At 47.2% G+C, this 20,944-nt stretch overlaps 1 protein-coding gene across 1 annotated transcript; it reads right to left on the bottom strand.

Moving 5' to 3' along the window:
• Positions 1-56: 56 nt before the first annotated feature.
• Positions 57-3,172, bottom strand: LOC128268326 (CD151 antigen). Its single transcript, XM_053005384.1, has 4 exons — positions 3,110-3,172; positions 956-1,195; positions 486-881; positions 57-422 (listed from the first exon to the last, which is right to left on the bottom strand). Exons 1-4 carry the CDS (start codon positions 3,170-3,172, stop codon positions 57-59), a joined length of 1,065 nt encoding a protein of 354 aa, XP_052861344.1.
• Between the last annotated feature and the right edge of the window lie 17,772 nt (positions 3,173-20,944).

The raw sequence follows: 20,944 nt of genomic DNA, 5'->3' as shown, positions 1-20,944 counted from the left end.
CAGACTCACAACCTAAACCTACAATGCCGATACGTATGGAACCATTCGAACGGACCTTAAACTAGGTAGCTTTTGGATATCTGATAGTAATGGGTGTTACTGTTAAAAGGTAAATCTTGTCGATGTTTGGTGTATTCCTTTGGTTGAATGTACGACTGCCGGAGCGTAGTCACCGGGATCGGTGTCGGCAGGTCGTGCTCGTAGATGTTGTCCAGCACCCGCCGGTTCGTTGGCAATCCCGGGATCGGAATGGCAGGCAAAGGATTCGCTCGGACCGGCAGAGGAGTTTTTCGCGGCAGCTTAGTGCAACTCAGAATTATACTGAGCAGAACGCAAAACTCAACCACCGCCACTATCAGCCCGGCGCACAGGAAAAGAAAGTACTGCTCCCTGTACCACACCTCGATCTTATGCAGGCATCCCTGGAATGAAGGATAGTTTTGAGTTTCGAATTTAACCCAAGAAACGTAAGTAAAGAAGCTCACATCTAAATGCCGACTCTTTTCATAATCGTGTGCTTGCAGAGCTTGACAGAGGGTCGAATTGATCGGGATCGGGTCGAGGTAAGCCGAAAACTCGAAACGATTCTCCAGCTTGCAGCAGGTCAGCGGTACGGTAAGCTCTTTTTTGCCCAAACTTTGAAGCTTCCAAAGAGAGGTGTCGTAGTTGATACTCGTATTTATAGAACAGCATTCGAAGATCGTTTGGGCCAGATCCATCGCGGCGGTAAACTGCTCGTGGCCCGGCACCCCGTAGCTTCCCTGCAGCGCTTTGACCATTGCCGTTTCGTTCAGATTCAACCCCAGACACTGGGGCCACGCGGTGATCATCAAACAAACACCGAACTCCGCGATCAGGAGAGCAAGTATGATCAGAAAGTACTGTAAAAACCAAGAACGGGGAATTAGATAACATTATTAATAAGCACTTTCTTATGGACTTCGATGAAACTTGCCATTGTTAGCACACAGTAAGTGTTCATACATGTCGCCCAGCATCCGAGCAAAGATGCAATGATGGCCACGAGCCCTGCGGTAGTTAGCCCAAAGGCCACGTAGTAGAACAGCGGTTGTTCTAGTTCTGATAGCGGTGTGCGATGCTGATCAGTAGCCGATATCAGCAAGCGAGACAGTAGGATTCTGGGAGAGTCAGTGAACAAGTAGAATCCCGTGGACAGTAACGTAATGCCGCAGAGCTGTAAATAGTAGAGATGTTGTTAGTTATTTACTCTCACGGTGAGTATTTTAGATTTAATTGTATTCGGCGTTGTCCGTTTCCTGTTTCTTGTTTCCTGTTGTGCCTTGGTTAAGGCATCGATCAATCATTGATGCTACGGGCAATTAATACTCGACATGTTTCAACGCCAAACAACTCCAATGCCAACGACAGTTCAGTTCGTTGACATTCACCCACTATAATTAACCCCTTTCATTCCCGTGTAATAAAAGGGGCTACATAATTTACATGAAACGGAACACGTTTCGTCACTACGTGCTGAAGCCCGGTGAGATGGTTTCGGACGCGTGGTGACGCGGGGGGCAATTTGATGAAAAGCGTGACCATACAGGTGTAACATTTGCTCCACATGCATATTGTTTGGCCATTTTGTTTTAGTACAATGGCCCGGTAAGAACATTTTCTGCTCACCTATCGCAATCGTTTCATGGGAAATGTTTAAACGGAAGTACTTAAAAATAACTCAATTTCCCACCATCCAGCAATGCGACGGCATAGCATAAAGGTTTGACGGAGCATGTAGTTCTACAAAAGTGCCTAAAATCAAATAAACAAATAAAATAGTGCAACAAATAATTACACCATAGTTTAATTTTTAAATTGTCATCGCATTTGCAATCTTGGCCATGTGCGGGTATCGTTGTTAGTCGATAATCGATCGTTGCTGGCGCACAGCATGATGTTGGATGATTTGATCGCGGCAAAACAGATTCGTGTTATGCGGCCATTACACGTTTATGCTGTGCCGAAACAAAGTGGCGGCAAAATGTTCTCTCTTTCAAAACGGAAAAAAAACTTTTCCCAGCTGGCATGCGTAATATTTCGTGTACGATACACGTGTAAAGGCCGTTTTCTCTCGTTTGTTGATAGCGAAAAAAACGACTTCGCGTTTCGGAGAAATGAAACGGCCGGCATAATTCGAAGCAGCGAGCAACTTCGGTATTCACACGATTTAACTCCGATTTCGCTGCTAAGCATGCATTTTATTAGTGCGCGCCTACGGTTAACAGCGTTGTCGGCACACCTGGCAGCATACATCCGATGGCGGTACCAGATCCATAGGTACAGATTTTAACACGCGTGGTATAGTAATTGGTGTCTGGCTCTTCCGTTGGCGCTGTGCATTCATTTCGTTTTTGTCCATTTCGCGGCATTGTACGGCAAGCGACGATCGTTCCGTAATTGCGTGGATGAAACGGAACGATCTTCCTGTCTCTCAAAATAACATTTCACAGTTTCGTTTGAAATCACTGGACCGAACCAAAACTTTGCGGCTGCAGCAGACTGTCCCTTTTGAGTTTATTGTTATATTTCAACTGTCCAGCTACATAGGCTTCGTTTTCAGCGTGGTAGTTCTGGGCGTAACGGTCTCATTGCAGAAACGAACGTTTGCGTGAGTACTACAATGTTAATAATTGTCTCAAACACACACTAAACTCACTACATGCATTATGATTGACACTAATAACGCTGTACAATTTCACGAAAAGTCCCCACACTGTCGGAACAATGTTGCACAGCTCCCAGTTTCACCATTTCCGGCAAGGAAGTTCTACGAGGCTCATATGTGACTCATCGCAGGTCTCACGTGGAATGCATCTCAGTGCAATATTCTAATCGGCGTACTGTGGTCATGTTTAAATTTGCCGTTTTATTTAACTGTAACACTTGTCTTCCGGGCAGAAACTGAAGATCAATACTCCGCATTTCGAGCTGCAAAACGCTGCACAGTTAGAGCGGAAGTTGAACTCATTACCGCGGGTCTAATTAACGATGTGTGTCACCGAACAATAAAATCCATTCATGGACATTCTGCTGATGAGCCACTTCTTCCACTCATCGTTCGATGCACCACTTTTAATATGATATTTACCATAAAGATAAAGTTACAGCTGCCTAGCACAAACTTGTGGTTGAACACGCTGCCCAACTTCATGATGTCGACGAAGGGTACCGCGAACTAAACACTGCGATGCTGCGCTGGGCGTGAATCGGAAGATACTAAAGCCCCCGGTGCGCGATCATCGCTTCGTCAACGCCGACCAAGAACTGAGGACCAGTGGCCAGTGGCCACATTGATCATCCCTTCGCCCCCTTTCACGCGCCGTGCGCATGAAGCGTTACATTTTTGAAGCCGTGCTGACCGGCAGACCACCTGCGAGAACGCACAACTTGGATTTGGAGTCGGCCGTTTGTTTTCGATGAGGGGATGCCACCCATCCGGAGCGAGGGTGGTTGGATTGTTTCAAATTGTTTTGGAGTAAAAGCAAAATACAAAGCGTGTGCGTACCCAGGGAACGTGATGGTTTGGAGCGAAGGAACGTGCTCTGCGATCTACAGCGAGAGGACAAAACGTGCTAGACTATCGCAAAAAGTAGAAATGCTTGACCACATCATAACCATGTGTTCCGAGACAACTCAACGTGTGCCATAGCGGGATTACGTTCCACTAGTGAACTATTGAGTAATTATTACTGTGCCTGTAACGTTGAATGTAATTTTAAACTACCCATCGATCCATCGGAGAAATTTTAATGGAAATATAAAAATTGTCCCTACCTATCCGACAACAACGAACAACGAAGATCTTTCCGTTAGTCTGCCATGCATCATTTTAGTTGATTGTCATCTAGTTCAAATTCAGGATTTTTAAGTAATTGAACCATTCGACCATTTTAACTGTGCGTTTTGATTTTATGTCGTTGCTGTACCAAATTATGTGCTGGTAACATTACATCTGGTTTACATGGCAGATTGTTTCTGGACGGGATCATCGACCACCAAGGTTTTGAATTTATCTGTTAAGAAACGTCATCATGCTTTGGTCTAACAATTTTCCAGCACAGATTCAAAGTTGAAACAAAAAACCTAACTGAAACATACGAGTATATAATTTACATCGGTTAATACAAACTTGAAGAACAGTTGGCGTATTCAAACATTAAAGGTCTCTGCACACTGATTGCGTAACTTAGGGAGCGGAGCGTAACCTCTTAGGATCTTTCACGTTGGTTGGCGAGCAAGGCGAACGACATGCAAAATAATTTGAACTTAATTATTACTTGTAATACTAACACAAATTCATCATGAAACTGTTTTAATTCTCGCGCCAAAACTCAATGTCTCTTGAACTTGCAAATATAAACACAAATCAAAATAAAATGTCAATAATTTTGAGAAAAAAGTTCGGGATTTTCAAATTCATTCTTACGGACAAATTCATTCCTTCATTCCGAAATCAACTTCGGGTCGAAAAACCAGAGAGCGCAGAAAAACGAGAGAGAATAGAGAAACAAAGAGAGAAAAGAGAGAGGTTTTTTTATTCTTCTAGTTTTTAAAATGCAAAATTTGGATGAAAAATGCAAAATTTGAATGCATTCAAACAGCCGATTTGAATTCATTTTATAAACTGACAGTTGTCAGAAAAACAGAAAAATGCAAAATGTTCATGTCTTCTTATTTTACTTTTTTTTTTCGCTGGTCAGGTTCAGAAACAGAGTCAGGTTCGAAGCTTCAAAGTTAGGTTCAACAATCGGATTCATGAAAATAGAAACAGCAGCCAGAAAAAAAATCAAAAAATTACAACTTTTGCCGGATTCGGACGCGTTTGTGTGATAACGTCGAGTTTTACGTGTTTTCGGTTGAAGTATTCGACGTGTTTTCCGGTTTCGGATGTAAAACGGTTAGCACATTCACGGAGTTGTATTTCGCTAAATTTCTGTACGCAACGCGCGTTTCTATCGCTGGTGTAGTCTTGACGGTGCGCTATAATCGCGGAAACAGCAATCGCTGATCTCGGTGCTGAGGAGTATTGTGAATGGAACGAACGATAATAGAAACATCAATAAGCGTACGTTGTGTAGTCGCCCAGTGAAATAATAAACGTAGCAATAATCAAAAAGGTGTCTGCGAAGCTCAAACTGTATATTGTGGCAAAATAGTCGTACGAGGAACGGTCCAGGGTGCTGAACCGGTGGATTGTTTATCACCTGGCCGTGTGTGCTCACCAATCTATCGGCAATGTTGTTTCGGTTCAGACAGATGAGCAGTGAGCTACGCCGCTTCTCGCTCACCACGGTGAGAAGCAATAATTGCCGGTGGTGGGTGATTAAGGAAATGGTGTGGGCTGCCAGGGGATGAAAAGTGAGAATGAGAGAAAGGGAATGTGCATGAATGTGTGTTGATTCCGGTTTCGATCTGCGTCCGTGTGCGTGTGTGCATGCCTGCAAAGTGTTCCGAGAAACATCGGGGCTCACGCTCACGTAGCAGCACATCGCGGTAACCGACGCGATGCGCGACCCTTCGGACAAAATTGTTTTTAGTTACCCGAGCCAGCGAACCGATGGGAGAGAGAGCGGGACACAGCGACTCGGCGCCAGCGGATGCGAGAGACAGTGACAGGGCGAAAGTGCCTTCTCGTAAAGGGTGACAGCAGTGGTAGTGGTAAACGCCGCTGTTGAGAGTCCTTTTGCCTGGCGCGTTTGTGAAAAGTGCGGTGTTTGGTCCGGAAGCGAAAGACACGCTCGAAGCGACCTGTGACATCCAGGCGAATGGGCGAGAGTGAGAAACGCACGGCGTCGAGTGAGAAGGGGAATAAACTAAAAACAAGACTTTTTTTGTATTACGAAAACTCCTGTTAGTGTAGTTGGTGTGTATTTGTTGTGTTGGTGGTTTGCGTTGTGCGTGGTTTGTTTGTTTTATTATGCTTTTTCGAACGAATGCGTTTATCACTTCGTTACTCAATCCAATTGTTCTCGAAGTACGCGAATTTTCAGTAAATGAAATTGAAAACCCTTATGGAGAATGTAATCTGACGATTATGTGCGATTCGCGAGACGACAGTTACAAAACAAAAGTTATAACATATTTCGCCATGTTTACGAGGCGATTAAATAGATTCGTTCATGTTTTTAACGTGCTATTAGCTGTCAATTAGTTAATTGATTGTGTTACGCCGACATTTCAGTGTATAGTGAATAGGAAAAGCCGTGCAAAGTGAATGCCTGAAATTGAAAGCTGTTTTATTGAGCAGACTAACAGAAATAGTGACAACTTCGGCACCGAAACGGAACAAAATTGATCCTGTCAAGCGCAAACTAAGTGAAGGAAACACACAACCATTATTAACATGTAAGTCGATTTTATTAAACCTTATACAGGGTGGTCAAATAACCGTTCACTTTTTGAACTACCCATTATTTGATGTTTAAAACGTCAAACTTGATTCTGGAAAATGTAGAAATTTAGTAAACACTTACACATTTACGAAATGGGTCGCTTTGCGCTTGAAGAAAACTGGGAAATATTAAAAATTTACTTCCAAAGTGGTAGGTCTAATCTCAAACGGTACGAAATTTGAAAAACACATTTCATTTAAGCTTATTCCCACCTCGGTGGTTATGTTAACAAGCGGAATTGTTATTTTTCGGGTTCGGAAAACCCATACACCGTGCAAGAGAAGCCAATGCACACAAATCAAGTGACTGTGTGGTGCAAAATTTGGTCTGGCGGCATCATCGGATGCCGTATGAATGAATGCAGAAAGAGCCGTCGTAACCGTCGATGGCGAACGCCACCGAGCAATGTTGGTTAATTGTTTCTTTGGCGAAATTGAAGCTGAGAACTTATCCGACATTTGGCTCCAACAGGATTGCGCCACGTGCCCTATAACGACAACCACGATCGATTGTTTGCGCCGCATCTTCGAAAATCGAACATTCAGCAGAAATGGTGATGTGAATTGGCCTCCAAGAAGCTGCGATTTGACGCCTTTGGATTATTATCTTTGGGGAGCGCCAAAAGATTAATGTTATGCAAACAAACCAGCAACTATTGACGACCTGAAGACACAAATTCAAGTTGCTATTGCCGAGATAGGACAACAGACAGTCGAAAATGTGCTCAAACAATTCGTCCGAATGGGCTACTGCGAAGCCAATCGTGGTGGACATTTAACGGAAATTATTTTTCACGAATAAATGTGATGAATGAACCTTTCTAATAAATGTTCAAGCATCGAAAAATGCACCACCTATTTGGAAAGAAACAAAAGTTCCCTGATTTCTAATTCCAGCAAAAGGGCAGCTCTTGTAACCTGTCGATTTGTGTCAAGTAGCCATCTCAAAAAGGACACTCTCAGGGTGTCAGCCTTACCGCGCGCGCTGGGAACAAATGCGTGAGTGTGGATTAGGAATTAGAATTAAACTTTCTGGTAATCCCACATATCAACTCGAAAGTGACGCGCCTGACGTAACACGAACATAATAAAAAAAACGAATCCATACTAATGCGCCCAAGAAGAGCTTCTTTTCTTCCGCATTCTTTCGTCCAGAATCTGGAATAGATCACGGGCGCATGATTGACTGACTGAGGTGGGTGAGATGATGATCGTTCATATCGCCGAGAGATGGTGTTGTGTGTTGCCGTGCCGCGTGTGTCGAAGAATGCAGAACGGAAACCACCGTCCTCCATAACCCGTGTTCCCTTTTTCCATCGTTATTCGCTCCCGGAGTCGTCGGTGGGCACACGCTGTTGCGCCGTCTAGCACCACCTCACAGCTCCGTACACACCTTCCCCGGTATGCGCCGTGCCCAAGAGGAATGCATGATCTTGTTGTCGACCGTTTTCCGGCAATTCTGCTTAATGCCTCTTTCGTTGATCATCTTTTTCATTTTCGGAAACCCGGTGTCCCGGTTGTGATTGGTTGTTGCCGAGCCTTCTATGCTGCTTCGCACTCTGTGCTACCTGCTGGCCCTCCTAGCCCCATAACACGGAGGGTTTACGGAGAAATGCTAGCGCTGGCTGCTTGTGTGAATTTCCCCAGGTCAGGTTGACAAACGAGCTGCAGAGGAACAACCGTTTCGCCCGAAAAAGTTTCCACTGTGCCAAAGCTACAAACGTATTCGAAATCTGTATACCTTTTGCCGGTTCGCGAGTCGCAGGATACCGTTCGCTACCGTTCCGCTACCTCCGCCCGATAGAAAAGGAAGCAACATATCCGTACGCGAAGCAAGAAAAGGGAAACGCAAAAAAAGGGAGCCTTTCCGTGGCGAGTCCTGTGGCCTGTGCACCGGCTGTGTTGCACTTTCGTGCACGGTGCACAGTGTCGGTCAACCACGCACACCAACCAGAACGAATGAGGAGTAATTGAACGATGAAGTGGAATCGTTCTTTTAAGGTCCGAGCTTAATGGCAGTTTTGCACCGTCACTGATTGATAGCCAAGTCTGTACATGATTGTAAAAGTTTATGTAATTTAGAATAGGTACAGCTCGCTTGAAGAGTAGCACCCCAGCATGCTTTAGGTTGACCAGGACACAAAGAAGTTCGTTCAGTTCCGAACGAGAAGTTATGTGTGTGATATCGCCAAAGACGGTAATGCTGGACAGCCTATCGGGAGGAATCAAGTTTTGGGGGTTTATGTGTAAAAAGCCGCCACGCGCGAAGAGGGCTCGCAGAGAGAGATTAAAAACTGGCGACGGCCATCGGCGGCTCGGTTGGTCGGTCGGTGGGGCCGCTTGCTCCTTCGTGTGGTATCGGGCAACAAAGCGAATCAAACGGCTGAAAAGCTAGCACCACTGCTTTCGCCTTGCTCGCGGGCGAAGGTGTGTAAGATCATGGGGAAAAATGTACATAACGGCAAAACGCAAGACGGACGCAAGACATCAGCTCTCGCGCGGGTGACTGTTGTTAACGAACGGAACGAAGGCGGAGCCGGAGCCAGAAAAAAGTATCAACCCGCGCCCGCGCTGGACCACCCCAGCCCACCCGGCCCAGGTACCCCGATCGGGAACGCAGAGGGCACAAGGGAATCTGGTGCGCGACAGCGAGAGCGAGAGAGAGAACGAGAATGATCTTCTTGTTTACTATATCGCCACGACATCGCCACCAGCACACAATTATCAACGAGGTTACTCTTTTTTGTTTTGTTTCTGGCTATGTCGCTCTTGTGTTTCGTTTTTGTTGTTAACTTTGTGTTTTCCTGCTGGCCCTCCGCACACCGGACGATCCATCCTCGTGATCGGCGGCGTAAAGCACCGTTTACCGTGCAGCAGCCCCGTGATGTGTGGTGTATCATCCGAGTGTGTGTGGTTTGTGTTGTGTAGGTGTGCGCACACACCGCCGCGTGGTGTAAACATGAACATTAAGCATAAGCATAAGCCCTTTTCTTCTACTTGCGTCGTCGGCGTTCATTCTCGCTCAACTCCGATTCCCGATTTCTTTTGTTTTTCTCGTTCTGCTGCTTCTGCCAATGATCGAAAATGACCTCCGGCGAAGTCCCTCTAGCACTGGAGAACTGGAGATTTTAAAGAATATCGAGAAGGATCAATGTTCCGATGCGGAATGCTCTCTAGATCATTAGGTGGAGTGTTGTCCACTAACAACAACTGGTGCGGAACCAACAAAAGAAAAACTAACTCTTCGCAGAACACATCATAAGCTGTCAAATGCCACATACCGGATGATACTTTGATACTTTTCGGTATTTCCGGCCAACTAGCAGAAGTCTCAAGGGTCTCTGCTTGACAGATTCCCCGAAAGGGAACATAAAGACTGTTTCATTATGTCTAAGCACGATTTTGACAGATTACTACTCACTCCACATGACGTTTAAAGTGTTAAACTCGACAGATTCTTTTAGTATACAGTTTAAATTAAAAAATGGTGGTTTCCTGAATTTTGGTGAAAATGCGAAGCATTTCTCCAGAGGAGCGCAAACAGATTTTGTACAAATAATGCACTATTCCAACATTTCACTGAGTCAGTTTGCAAAACAGGGAAAAATAAGCATTGGAGCGGTTCGAAACGCAATAGCAATAGCAAATTTGACTACAAAACTCTTCCGGGTCCCTAGTATTACACTGTTCTGGATCGCCAGAATGCTGACGATGCAGATACATCCATTTTTACTGAAAAATTCGGAAAAAAGGCAATGGTTTGGCAAGCCATTTGCGAGTGTTGCATGCATTCCGAACCGTTCGTGACAACGGAGACAATGAAATCCAAAATTTACATCCGCGAATGTCTGAACCGACACCTACTGCCTATGATTCGAAAACATAAAGACCCAGTACTACTTTGGTCGGATTTAGCATCCGTACATTACTCCAAGAATACGGTAACCTGGTTCCAATTCAACGGGGTCCAGTTTGTGCCGAAGGAGATGAATCTGCCAAATTGTCTACAGGCAAGACCGATCGAAACTTTTTGAGCACTTAAAAGGGCAAACTTGAGAAAACATGTAAAGCCAACCAACGCCATTGAAATATTCGCCAAAGATTGGAAGAAAGTGTCCAAAATAATCGGAAATCGGTCTGTACTAAGCTAATGCGTAATGTTCGTTCAAAAGTTCGATCATTGGCATACGGTTAACAGGAATGTAATTTTGTAAAAATGTACTGTTAAGTAAGATAACAGAGCGTTAAATACAGAAAGAAAAATGGATTTTACTTCTAATTTGAAATGTTGGCGTTCATTTAAAATCGTGCTTAGACATAATGAAACAGTCTACAGCTTCTGCATGATGCATGCGCGTATCTTGATTGCGAACACCAACGCGTACAGTTCGTCTTGAAAGCGAATCTCATCTTCTTGTTCTCTGTACCGCTCGCGATTGCACCGGTCGATTTTGTTCCGGGTCCGGTGACCGTCGCCCGAAACAGTGGAGTTTTTTTGACGACTCATCAGAATGCGATTGCACCTAATTGAATCGCCAAAAGTGTGATTAAACTCTTCGTAGTGTAAATTGGCACCGGCATCATGACCACATCCGGTCCCACCCTCGGGGGGTTCGTTCCAGAAATTCGATACGAAATACTTTATTTGGAGTAACGTGTGAAGCTTCTGTTTCTTGGAAAGCGCCGTGTGTTTGTCATAAATTACACTTACACACATTTGTTGTAGTTGAACCGGGCGAAGAAATGAGTGGAAAGTATGTGCCCCAAATGTACACACAAAAATGGTTCGAATTTTCTTCGCCGCTAGTCGCTCGTTAGTCGACAATTTTCCGCCAAATGCCACCACCACTGTGCATATAATGCCGAGTTGACCGTTTGGCTGCCAAGGCAGCCGTCAAGAAGTAGAGGTGGAAACCCACCGACCGACCGACGGGAGCAAGAATCGGATGCGCAAGAAACGGCACAATGATGGAACGGTAGTAATTTCTTGGCACGCGGAACACATCGCCACGCCGCGCCGCGCCGCGGTTAGCCCGTCACTGTGTGGAGACGGTGGTGTCGTCGACCGTCATCCAAGATTTTCCGGCGCGCTAGGCAGTACGGTCTCGGATGATGTACTTTTTGGTTTTTTAAATCAAAGCTTTCTCCAATCGTCCGATTCATTACACACGCGCGCCCGGCGTACTTTCCTTGGCGTGTGGAGCCAAGTGAAAAAGAAGCTCGCAGCGGGTCAGCTTTTGGTTACGGGTATTATCGACTCATCAGCCACTGTAAGGTAGAAAGATTTCTGAACTTTGTATTAGGTAAGTGAGCCACCCTGTAGATTCAGCAAACAGCAAACGAATTTCCCTTCAACAATGATTAAACTTGCGTGTTGTCAGCGTGATAACGAATTTGCCGCACGTGCTGCAGGAAACATAGTTATGAATATTCGATAAGGGCAAAATCAATACTCGCTCGCACTGCTCGCTTTTTTCTAATATCACTTACCAAACGACCATCCCCCGTGGCAGACCTTCTTGGTGGCGAATTTCGGCTCAATCATTAAGCTTTTCTCAGCCAGCCGCCATTGACTCCTTTCGATCGCAACAGCAACACTCTCGGCCGCAGGGGTGTCCTTGCCGTCCCGTCCATCCGTTCTTCGCATCCTCCAAATCTTGGCCGTTGGAGCCGGAGAAGGATGCGCATTCCGCCACAGCGCACCACCAGAGACGTCACGAGGCCCCTGCGAGATAGCTTCACCGAATCCCCGGTTCTTCGCCGGTGGTTTTGAAAGCTTTTGGAATATGTGTGGCCTGTGCCATTTATTGGGGGGGGAGTTAATCTGGCCCTATCTGGACGTGTTGCTCCGCTTAATGTTTCTGGGGGGTTTTCTTTGCGGTGTTTGGGGCGTCTGCTATCGTCTATTCCCCCGCGTAGGTTCCGGAAGCGCTCTTCTTTCGTCGGCCGTGTGCTTTCCGAGTGCGATTGTCCATAATTTTACGTCAAGCCGGGCCGCGCCGGGTGCGGACATTAGACTCTGGCACACACTCATCATCGAAGTCCACTCGCGCGTTCTTCCCCCTGCGGGCTGATCGTGGGGCCAGTTACGAACATATTGTTGCTACACATTTATGGGCTGCTCGTTACGGTTCGGTGCGAATCAGTGTCGGAGAATAGTCTTACAACCCACCTAGAACACGGGCGGGGCGCGGTTGGGTTTCCGGAAACCATTATCGGACTGCTCCTCAGAAGCATCTCTCGGAAGGCACGGGTTTAATGTCACCATCCGCTTGGACCTCTGCACCCAAAAAGGCGCAAATAGCGCAGGGTTATTTATTGGCTAGTTTCAAACAGGAACTATAAAAAACACATGAAAAATTTAGTTTTTAATGTAATTTCATCCGGGGGGTGTATCGCTCGGAATTGAAACGGGCTAGAAAAAGCTGCCTCGTTGCTGAAGCAAATCACCACTTTGTTGGAAAAATTAGCGTTTTCGGCCTGTTGCTCAGCTTTAGTAAATTTAAAAATTCTGTTGCTAAGGGATTCATTTTCTAAAATGGAAGACAGATTTATTCAAAACCTGTAAAGCGCCAGCCCCGTGATTTCGGAACTACGAAGTGCATAATCCTGTTCGCTTTTGAAAAAAATCGCTTGAATTTTATGTACATTTTCATGTCGAGCATTTTGTTGAACAATCGTCCTCAACACTCACCCTAAACTGTTGCTAGTTTTCTTTTTGTTGCTTCTCCCCTACACGGGTCGATCGGATTGGTGGAAATGCATCGAAAAAGAAAGTCTCTGTGGAGCTCCTCCGCGTCGTGTTATGGGTATTGGTTTTTTTATACACACACATTTTTTGCGCAACGAGAGTGATAGTTGCGGTGCTGCTGGTCCGTTACGAACCGATCGTTGTTGGGTTGCTGGTGGGGAGGTACCGGGCCTGAAAAACGGAGGTCCCAAGTCGCGTCCCACACAGACCCCAGACGGCAGGCCGGTCGGCGGAGCAGAGCATAAGTGTTTAGCTGTGTTGGGCCGGTGAGCTACGGTGCACGACCGCGGAGCAGAAATTGGGCTGCAGATTTCTAGGCATGGGCCACAAAAATGGGTGGTGGTCTCGTTGAATGTTCACCCAGCGAGGGCGCGCGCGGGACGCCGATCATGATCGCGGCGGTCTTGGTCTTGGTCGGGCGATGTGCATTGAAGAGAGCCCCCGAAAACAAGCCTGCGGCCGGCAAAGATTTGCTTTCGGACGACTGATCGGGCTGACGGATGGGCGGCCGAAGTAAATCTTGATGCGGCTCACGCGCGCCCTCAAGGGGGGCATCTCGTTTCCCTGTGCCCCCCACAGCCTCCCGACGTGAAAGCTGCAGAATGAAGAAACGGAGTGTGTTTGGACGGAAGAAATGAGATCATCGTGTGCCGCTGCCGCTGCGCGTCTTGGTCGCGCACGAACGGAAGTGAAAGACGCCTTGCCTCATTGTTGGTGCTGGAAAGTATTTCTTTTTTTTCGTTTCATTTTTCGCTATGCGTATGGCTCTCCCCCGTGTGTCTTAACGATGCTCGTCTCTCGCGCGCGCGCCCTTCTCATTGGTGGCCGGATGTCGGCGAGAAGGGGCTACGCTTTTCCCTGCTTCCGGCCGCGCCGGGAATGGACCGGCACCGGCCGGCGGTGGCGGTTTCAGGAATGCTCGCTTCGAAACATGAATCGTCGACGGGCTACAAGTTTGGTTGTGCCGAGTCAAACATAAAACAATCCCACTGACTCTCTCAGGTTCGTAGCGACCAATCGGAGCACCCCTCAAAATGCTGGACCTTTTCAAATGACAGTATTTTAAAATACTCACAAAACACTGTCAGCTCGTTCCGTTTGAGCTTAAAATTGATCGTTCGAGGCTCTCGTGGAACTGAAGCCGTGTCCGGGCCGCCACCGAAACGCAAAAAGCGCTCCAACGGCGATATCGATTGGGAAACAGTACAAGTGTGGGAATCTGAAAGTTCCTTACCAGTCCACCGCCCGAGAGAGACCGGGTGGAGTCCATGTTTCCATGCTGTCACACACCACCAGCCGGGGGCCTGTGTGGCTATGCTTTCGATTGCAGTTTGGCGTTCTCACAGGAACACAGCGAACGAAGGCGCGCACACTATGTTTGTGGTTTGGGATCGATGTCCAAGGTTCTGTCGGGTCTTGGGACCTAAATTCGACACTAAAGGCGAGATGCTTCTCTTGGCAGTGTATTAGCTGGTGGTTTATTTTTGTACAGTAATTTGACCATTTTATATCTGAAGGAAACGTCGAACTTCAAACTAATTATTGGGTGTGTCAATTAATCCTTGCGTTTTTTTATCCACACGGGTTTCGTCTGGATAGAACTCCTCATCTTTAGCGATCCAATCCAATCCAATCCAAATCAGCGATCAAATCAGAGACCTATTTTCCAATACTTCCATAAGAAGTTAACCACTGGGCTGTCAAATTGTTACTCATGCAATGGAACAAATAGTAGTCTGAAGAGCAACATCAACTGTATACAACGGGGGGGTTTCGTAGTTCCTATCCGACATCTTCAAGATAGGTTTTGAGCTGTTTTGCGGTGTTTGGTCGAGCGTTGTCATGTTGGAAAATCAGTTTATCGTCTCTTTTAACCCTTTCTGGTCGTTTTATGATCAAAGCTTGCTTCAAACGCATTCATTGTTGTTGATGGCGTTGTCAATCAATAATTTCATAAGATTTTAAAAGCTCATAGTAAACCACACCTTAGAAATCCCACCATAGTATAACCTTTGCACAGTGAATATTTCGCTTTAGTTGCGATGGTTCACCAGATTGTATCCCGGCCTTTTTGCGTTCAGGATTCTCAGTAAGAGCATGTTTAGCATAAAGATCCATTAAAATACAGTTTTCTTCATATTGAAGTAATGAAAAAGTACTCCCTGTAAAAACACTTTACTAGAAATAAATTGAAAGTTCAACAACATGTGTTTTTTGATAAGCGTTCTCGACGTCGTGACAGCCCCGTTTCCGGCTGTACTGTAGGAAGGTACTGCTTAGCTGGCCATACGCTGCTTGGGAGAAGTGCCAGCAGAACTGTGGCCATTGCGGGGATGATGCGTAGGGTTTTACAGATTATTTGTTTCACTGTTACTGCCCAGTAGGTGTGTTGGTGCACGAAACGCTTCCTCGCGATCACGTCCGCAATAGTTCTTGAAACTCGCCGTCCGCCGCGTTTTGTAACAAAAAATATGATAATTTCTTTCGAAGGTGTGTCGAAGGTAGTTCGTGGACGTCCGGTCCGCTCCGGGGTGCTGCTACCTTTACACTTCTCGTGAACCCTTTCGCACTACCTACCGTAAGTGTGGCGCCTTCTGGCGCGCGGCACTCCCGAGACATTACCTTCCATGTGCGTGAAACGATAAAACAAGCAACGAGAAATGTATAAACGCTTCCAATACGCGCACCCAGCGCCTGGCCGAGAGTGAGAGAAATAGAATGAAAGAAAGAGAAAGAGACAGAGAGAACACAAACGAACGAGAGGGCGTTCGGAAGAGAGAACCGTTAATGGAGGGCATATGCAGCTGCGTTGGTCACGGTTCACAACTTCTTTCGAACCGTTTTCTGGTGTGTCTTGAATCCGAGCCGGACCTAGTACGAGAGGGGGGGACCAGGGTGGCGCGGAGACATAGTGCAGCATAACGCAAACAAACTCTCTCGCCTCAACCTCTCGTCCAGCGAAACTTCCGGGGTACGGTTCCTGAGATATCATTCTACGGGATGAAAGTGTACCAACCACAATCGCCGTCGTCGTCGTCGACGTCTTCGTCGGCTAGTGACTGCAACCTGCGGGCGGCGTACTTTTCCTGCCGGTCGTTTTGTCCGGCTGTCCGGGGTCAATCGATGTCCGTTTTCCGACAGCAGCGCGCGCCAGGAATACATCCTTTTGGTGGCCGTTCGATTTACTTGGGAAGGTACCACACGCGCCCTTAGGGACCGGGTGACTTACTAGCACCACGCGCACCTTCCCTGGGTGTCCGGGCGTTGGAGCAGCGCCTGTAGGCAAACTCCGTCGACTCGAATATGTGTGACTTATGCAAATTAACCTCTGAACCACAGTCGCCGTTGTACGGTTTAGTCGCTCGCCTCGCCGGAGACACACGTACGATCCGGCTCCGGCCACCAGGCGGCGCTGTATGGTGCGCTGTTGTTGTTGTGTTGTGACATTCACACACTATCGCTCGCCCTCACTGCGGAAAGGGTCATCAGTAATCCATCCGGCCGGCGGGGGGAATAGGCAATTTCTTACGGATTAACAGTCGCCACGCTGCGCTTTAGTACGCGTACGCGGCGGAGTTATTCACGGTTCGAAACGGTTTCGCTTGTCATTGGCACTGTGTGTTAGCCCCCCCCCCCCTACGATTTTGGAGCTACAACCGCGAACGGTCGGAGGTCGGTTTCTGGAGAGTCACAAATCTGCGAAGTACCACGTACATGAGCATGAATTGGTCGTATGTATTATTTAATCAGTGATTACTTAATCCGCGACCTTCTAGCTCTCTAGTAGCCCTCTATTCGGCGCGGGGGGCCAACTATCTTGCTGCGTATCGAATCGTAGCAAATAGGCGTTTCAGCGGTGTGATTAAACTCATCTGGATGTTGACGACGTTACTTTTAGAAATCGAGACGACTTATTGGCTGTCCGTTGCAGCGCCGCGCCAGTATCGCGGCGGGCGCCCGCCCAAAGCAGAAGGTGCTAAAAGCACACGCTGTATAAGGCTGCTGTGGGGCCACGATAAGCAGCAGCAGCAGGCAGTGTATTTATGTATTTTGAAAGGAAATTAACGTAGGTGACCTGTAGGCTACGCGGACCGTGCCACGGTGGCCATAAACAACGAGATACTAATTAGCTGTCATCGCTTTGATGCTGCCGTTTCGTGGGGGTGGAGCGGGAGGATGTGCTTTGTCTCTCGCACCAACACTAATTGCTGACGTTGCCAATCTTTACCCATCATCTTGGATGCCCGAGTGCCCGAGGCCGTCTCATAGTTGTCACAGTCAGATGTTAGTTGACTATCATTATCTGACAACACTCGAGCTCCTCGCCCGTTACACTTTGTCGTCTGTCGACTCGGTTTAAAGTAAATCAAAACAGTAACATTTGAAGTAAATCAAATCGATGAGCCTGTGGTGGACAGAAAAAATGAAGGAAACAAATCGAAACATTCGAAAGGTGAGAATAAAATAAAAAATATCAGTACGAAAGTGGATTGTGTAAACAGATGGCTCTAGCTGTCAATTTGGTCCTTCTTATTATGCTTTTTTGCAACATTACCATGTTTGGACATTTGCAACTTATTTTTGAAGAGGTTACACCATGTCGATTTTTATGTCTGAAAATAACGTTTTGCAAGGATCGTTGCTTTTGTTCTGGCTGCTGACGAAAACTGTTAAAAAATCGCATCAAATGCTCGTAAAAGCTTGTTTTTGGAAGATCGCCGCGATTTCAAAAATTTAAATTGGCGATTTTGACTTAACAAGCAAAGAGCGTCGGAGGACTCCAAAAAAGGTCGAGTACACTGAACTACAAGAATTTTTGGACGAAAATGACACACAAACGCAACAACAACTCGTGGATCAGCTAAATGTGACCCAATACACCACATCTCTACGTTTGAAGGCCCTGGGAACGATCCAGCAAATTGGAAAATGGGTTCCACATGAACTGAACGAAAGACAGCACGAAAACCGAAAAACTAAACGTGAAATTCTGTTCTCCGTGTACAATAATAATAATAATAACTGGCCTTCCGTCTTACGACATGGCCTGACGAACAAATCCTCTCCAGTTAGCTCGGTCCCTGGCCGCCGCTCTCCAATCCCTGGGACACCGAGTGCTCTCCGCCAGATCCCGCTCCACCTGGTCTAACCACCTTGCTCGTTGCGCCCCTGGTCGTCTTTGCCCTATTGGATTTGAGGCGAACACCATCTTCGCAGGGCAGTTGTCGGGCATTCTTGCAACATGCCCTGCCCAACGTATCCTTCCGGCTTTAGCCACCTTCTGGATACTGGGTTCGCCGTAGAGTTCCGCGAGCTCGTGGTTCATCCTTCGCCTCCATACTCCGTTCTCCTGTACGCCGCCAAAGATCGTCCTCAGTACTCGTCGCTCGAAAATTCCGAGTACTCGCCGGTCCTCCTCTAGCATGGTCCACGTCTCATGCCCATAGAGTACAACCGGCCTTATGAGGGTCTTATACAGGTCACACTTCGTACGGGTGCTAAGTCTGTTCGACCGTAGTTGTTTGTGGAGCCCATAGTAGGCACGACTTCCGCTGATAATGCGCCTCCGGATCTCACGGCTGGTATCGTTGTCCGCCGTTACCAGTGAGCCGAGGTAGACGAACACATCATCTCCGTGTACAAAAGGAAGGCATTTCTCCATCAAATCGTGATTGAAGCTGGAAAGAGGATTCATTTTGAGAATCCTAAAAAGAAAAAAATCATGGGTCAGTCCAGAAAAATCATCAACCTCGACTGCAAATCCGGATCGATTCGACAAAACGGACAATGCTGTATGTCTGGTGGAACCAGAAAGGTGTGGTGTACCACAAGTTCCAAAAATCGGGTGAAACCGTTAATACGGATCAGATCGATTCCTAACGAGGAAGTCGAAATTGGATGATTGGTTTGCTTCAAAAGACGAAGAATTCTTTTGTCGTGGCATCCACGATTTAGCAGAGAAATGGGAGAAATGTATAACTAGCGATGGCACATACTTTGGATAAAATAGAGTTTTTCATTTCAATGCAATAAACATGCGATTTCTTAAAAAAAACTCCTTTCATAGGGTTAGACTTGATGTATTGAGAACACCGATCGTATTGGTAGAAGTTTGTGACCGAGACTGATTTAACTGCTTGTGCTGCTAAAGTTTGCTATATGACCATGACATCTACTCACCAAAGAGCGTAGAAAATTCGGTTTTACAAACACAAACACCCAGACCAACCAACAAAATCGGTTTCCTCGAATCCGTTTTATGGCTGGCTGTGTTTGGCTGACATTCAAAATGCCCCGAATGAGAGGTGCAGTCACATCCGGCCGCGCGCACTCTGTGGTTGGGTGTGTGCTGTGTGCGAGAGAGGAGGATTGTGTTTCCATTATTGCACTTCCATCCATCTCTGGGCTCAGGTCTCAGGTCGGAATCAGGATAATTGTTCTGTGGTTGACGACGACGTAAGGCGATGGCGATCAAGTGGAAGACGGTCGGCCGGCCCAAACGAAAAAGAAAAAGTTCAATGTTGTGCCCTTGGGGGCATACGCGCTATCCTTTTTCTGGTCAGAGCTTCCTTCGATGCCCGCTGCTTATTGTTCCTCCTCTTGATCCGGTCGCGAACAAATGAAACGCGTGGCGGCCGCAACACATAGCGCTGCAGCATGATGTTACCGGAGAGAGACGCGCGTTAACATAAGTCTGAGCTCTACAAATACTTGCATGCCGTAGGGTTCCTCTCCCCGCCGCGGCACAGCGCGTCGCCGCACGTGTGTAGTGTGGAAGTGTTCCTGGTGACAGACACGCATGTGCTTGTGTTCTGGTAATGATGAACCTCTTCGATCCGCGTTTCGGACGTTTCATCGTTGCTTTACTCTGTTGCCCATGACAACGGAAACGGAACGAAACCATGAATCCCGTGCCTGAGCTGCTGTATCGCGAGCAACAGAGACAAGGATAAAGGATGGGACAGGGACAGCGAGAGGGATGGAACGTGCTGCGTGCTCTGCTGCTTGGTGGATGCAGAAGCGCATCTGTCATTATTCTTTTGGTAGATTTTGGGATTTCTGGTTCCTTTTGGCCCGGCTTGGTTCATCTCCCTTTTCCAATTGGATTTTTATAACGTTCTCTTGTGCGCCCTGTCATTACACGCGAGTGCCCTTTTCCCGGCGTTGTTCGCCCGTTGCCCGCGGGTTTTATCCCGCGCGGAGGAACTCGCCTCGTCCCGTCCGGTGCCTTTCGGTGTGCGTATCGTTGTATGGGTGCGCTGGATTTGCTAGGGCACACGTGCACCGCTGTTGTGTGCCGCGCTTGGTATGCGTCGTTTTCCGACCGAACGGCCGAAGGAATATTAGGGGGCTTAGGCCACGAGGGTATCCTCCGAGGAGCCGCCGGATCGGGTGCTTCAAACGGTTCGGTTAGAAGCCGGACCCGGATCGGGCTTCGATGAACGACGGCGGCGGCGGGTTGGTTATTCGAATATGTATGTGCATTTCATCTGCCCTTCTCGTTGCATTCGTTGCGTTTGAGTACGTTACTCGCATTCACACTGCGCACTACCACATACGTGTGCGGTACGTGCGTCCGGTGTGTACGACTGCTGAGGCCAGCGAGAGGTCGTAAGCGCACGGTCGCTTCGTTTCACTGACTTCGTGTGTACAGACAGGAGGCGGTAGGCACTGGCTGAGATTCGATGCCAAGTGTCGATGTCCAATATCTGCCCGGTGGCCGGTATCAGGAGCCGATAGATCAGAGCCAATTTTCTTGAGGGTTATGGAGTGTCCACTTG

This window comes from Anopheles cruzii, chromosome 2 (genome assembly GCF_943734635.1).
Source record: "Anopheles cruzii chromosome 2, idAnoCruzAS_RS32_06, whole genome shotgun sequence".
NCBI lineage: Eukaryota > Metazoa > Arthropoda > Insecta > Diptera > Culicidae > Anopheles > Anopheles cruzii.
This window is presented reverse-complemented; position numbering and strand designations above follow the sequence as displayed.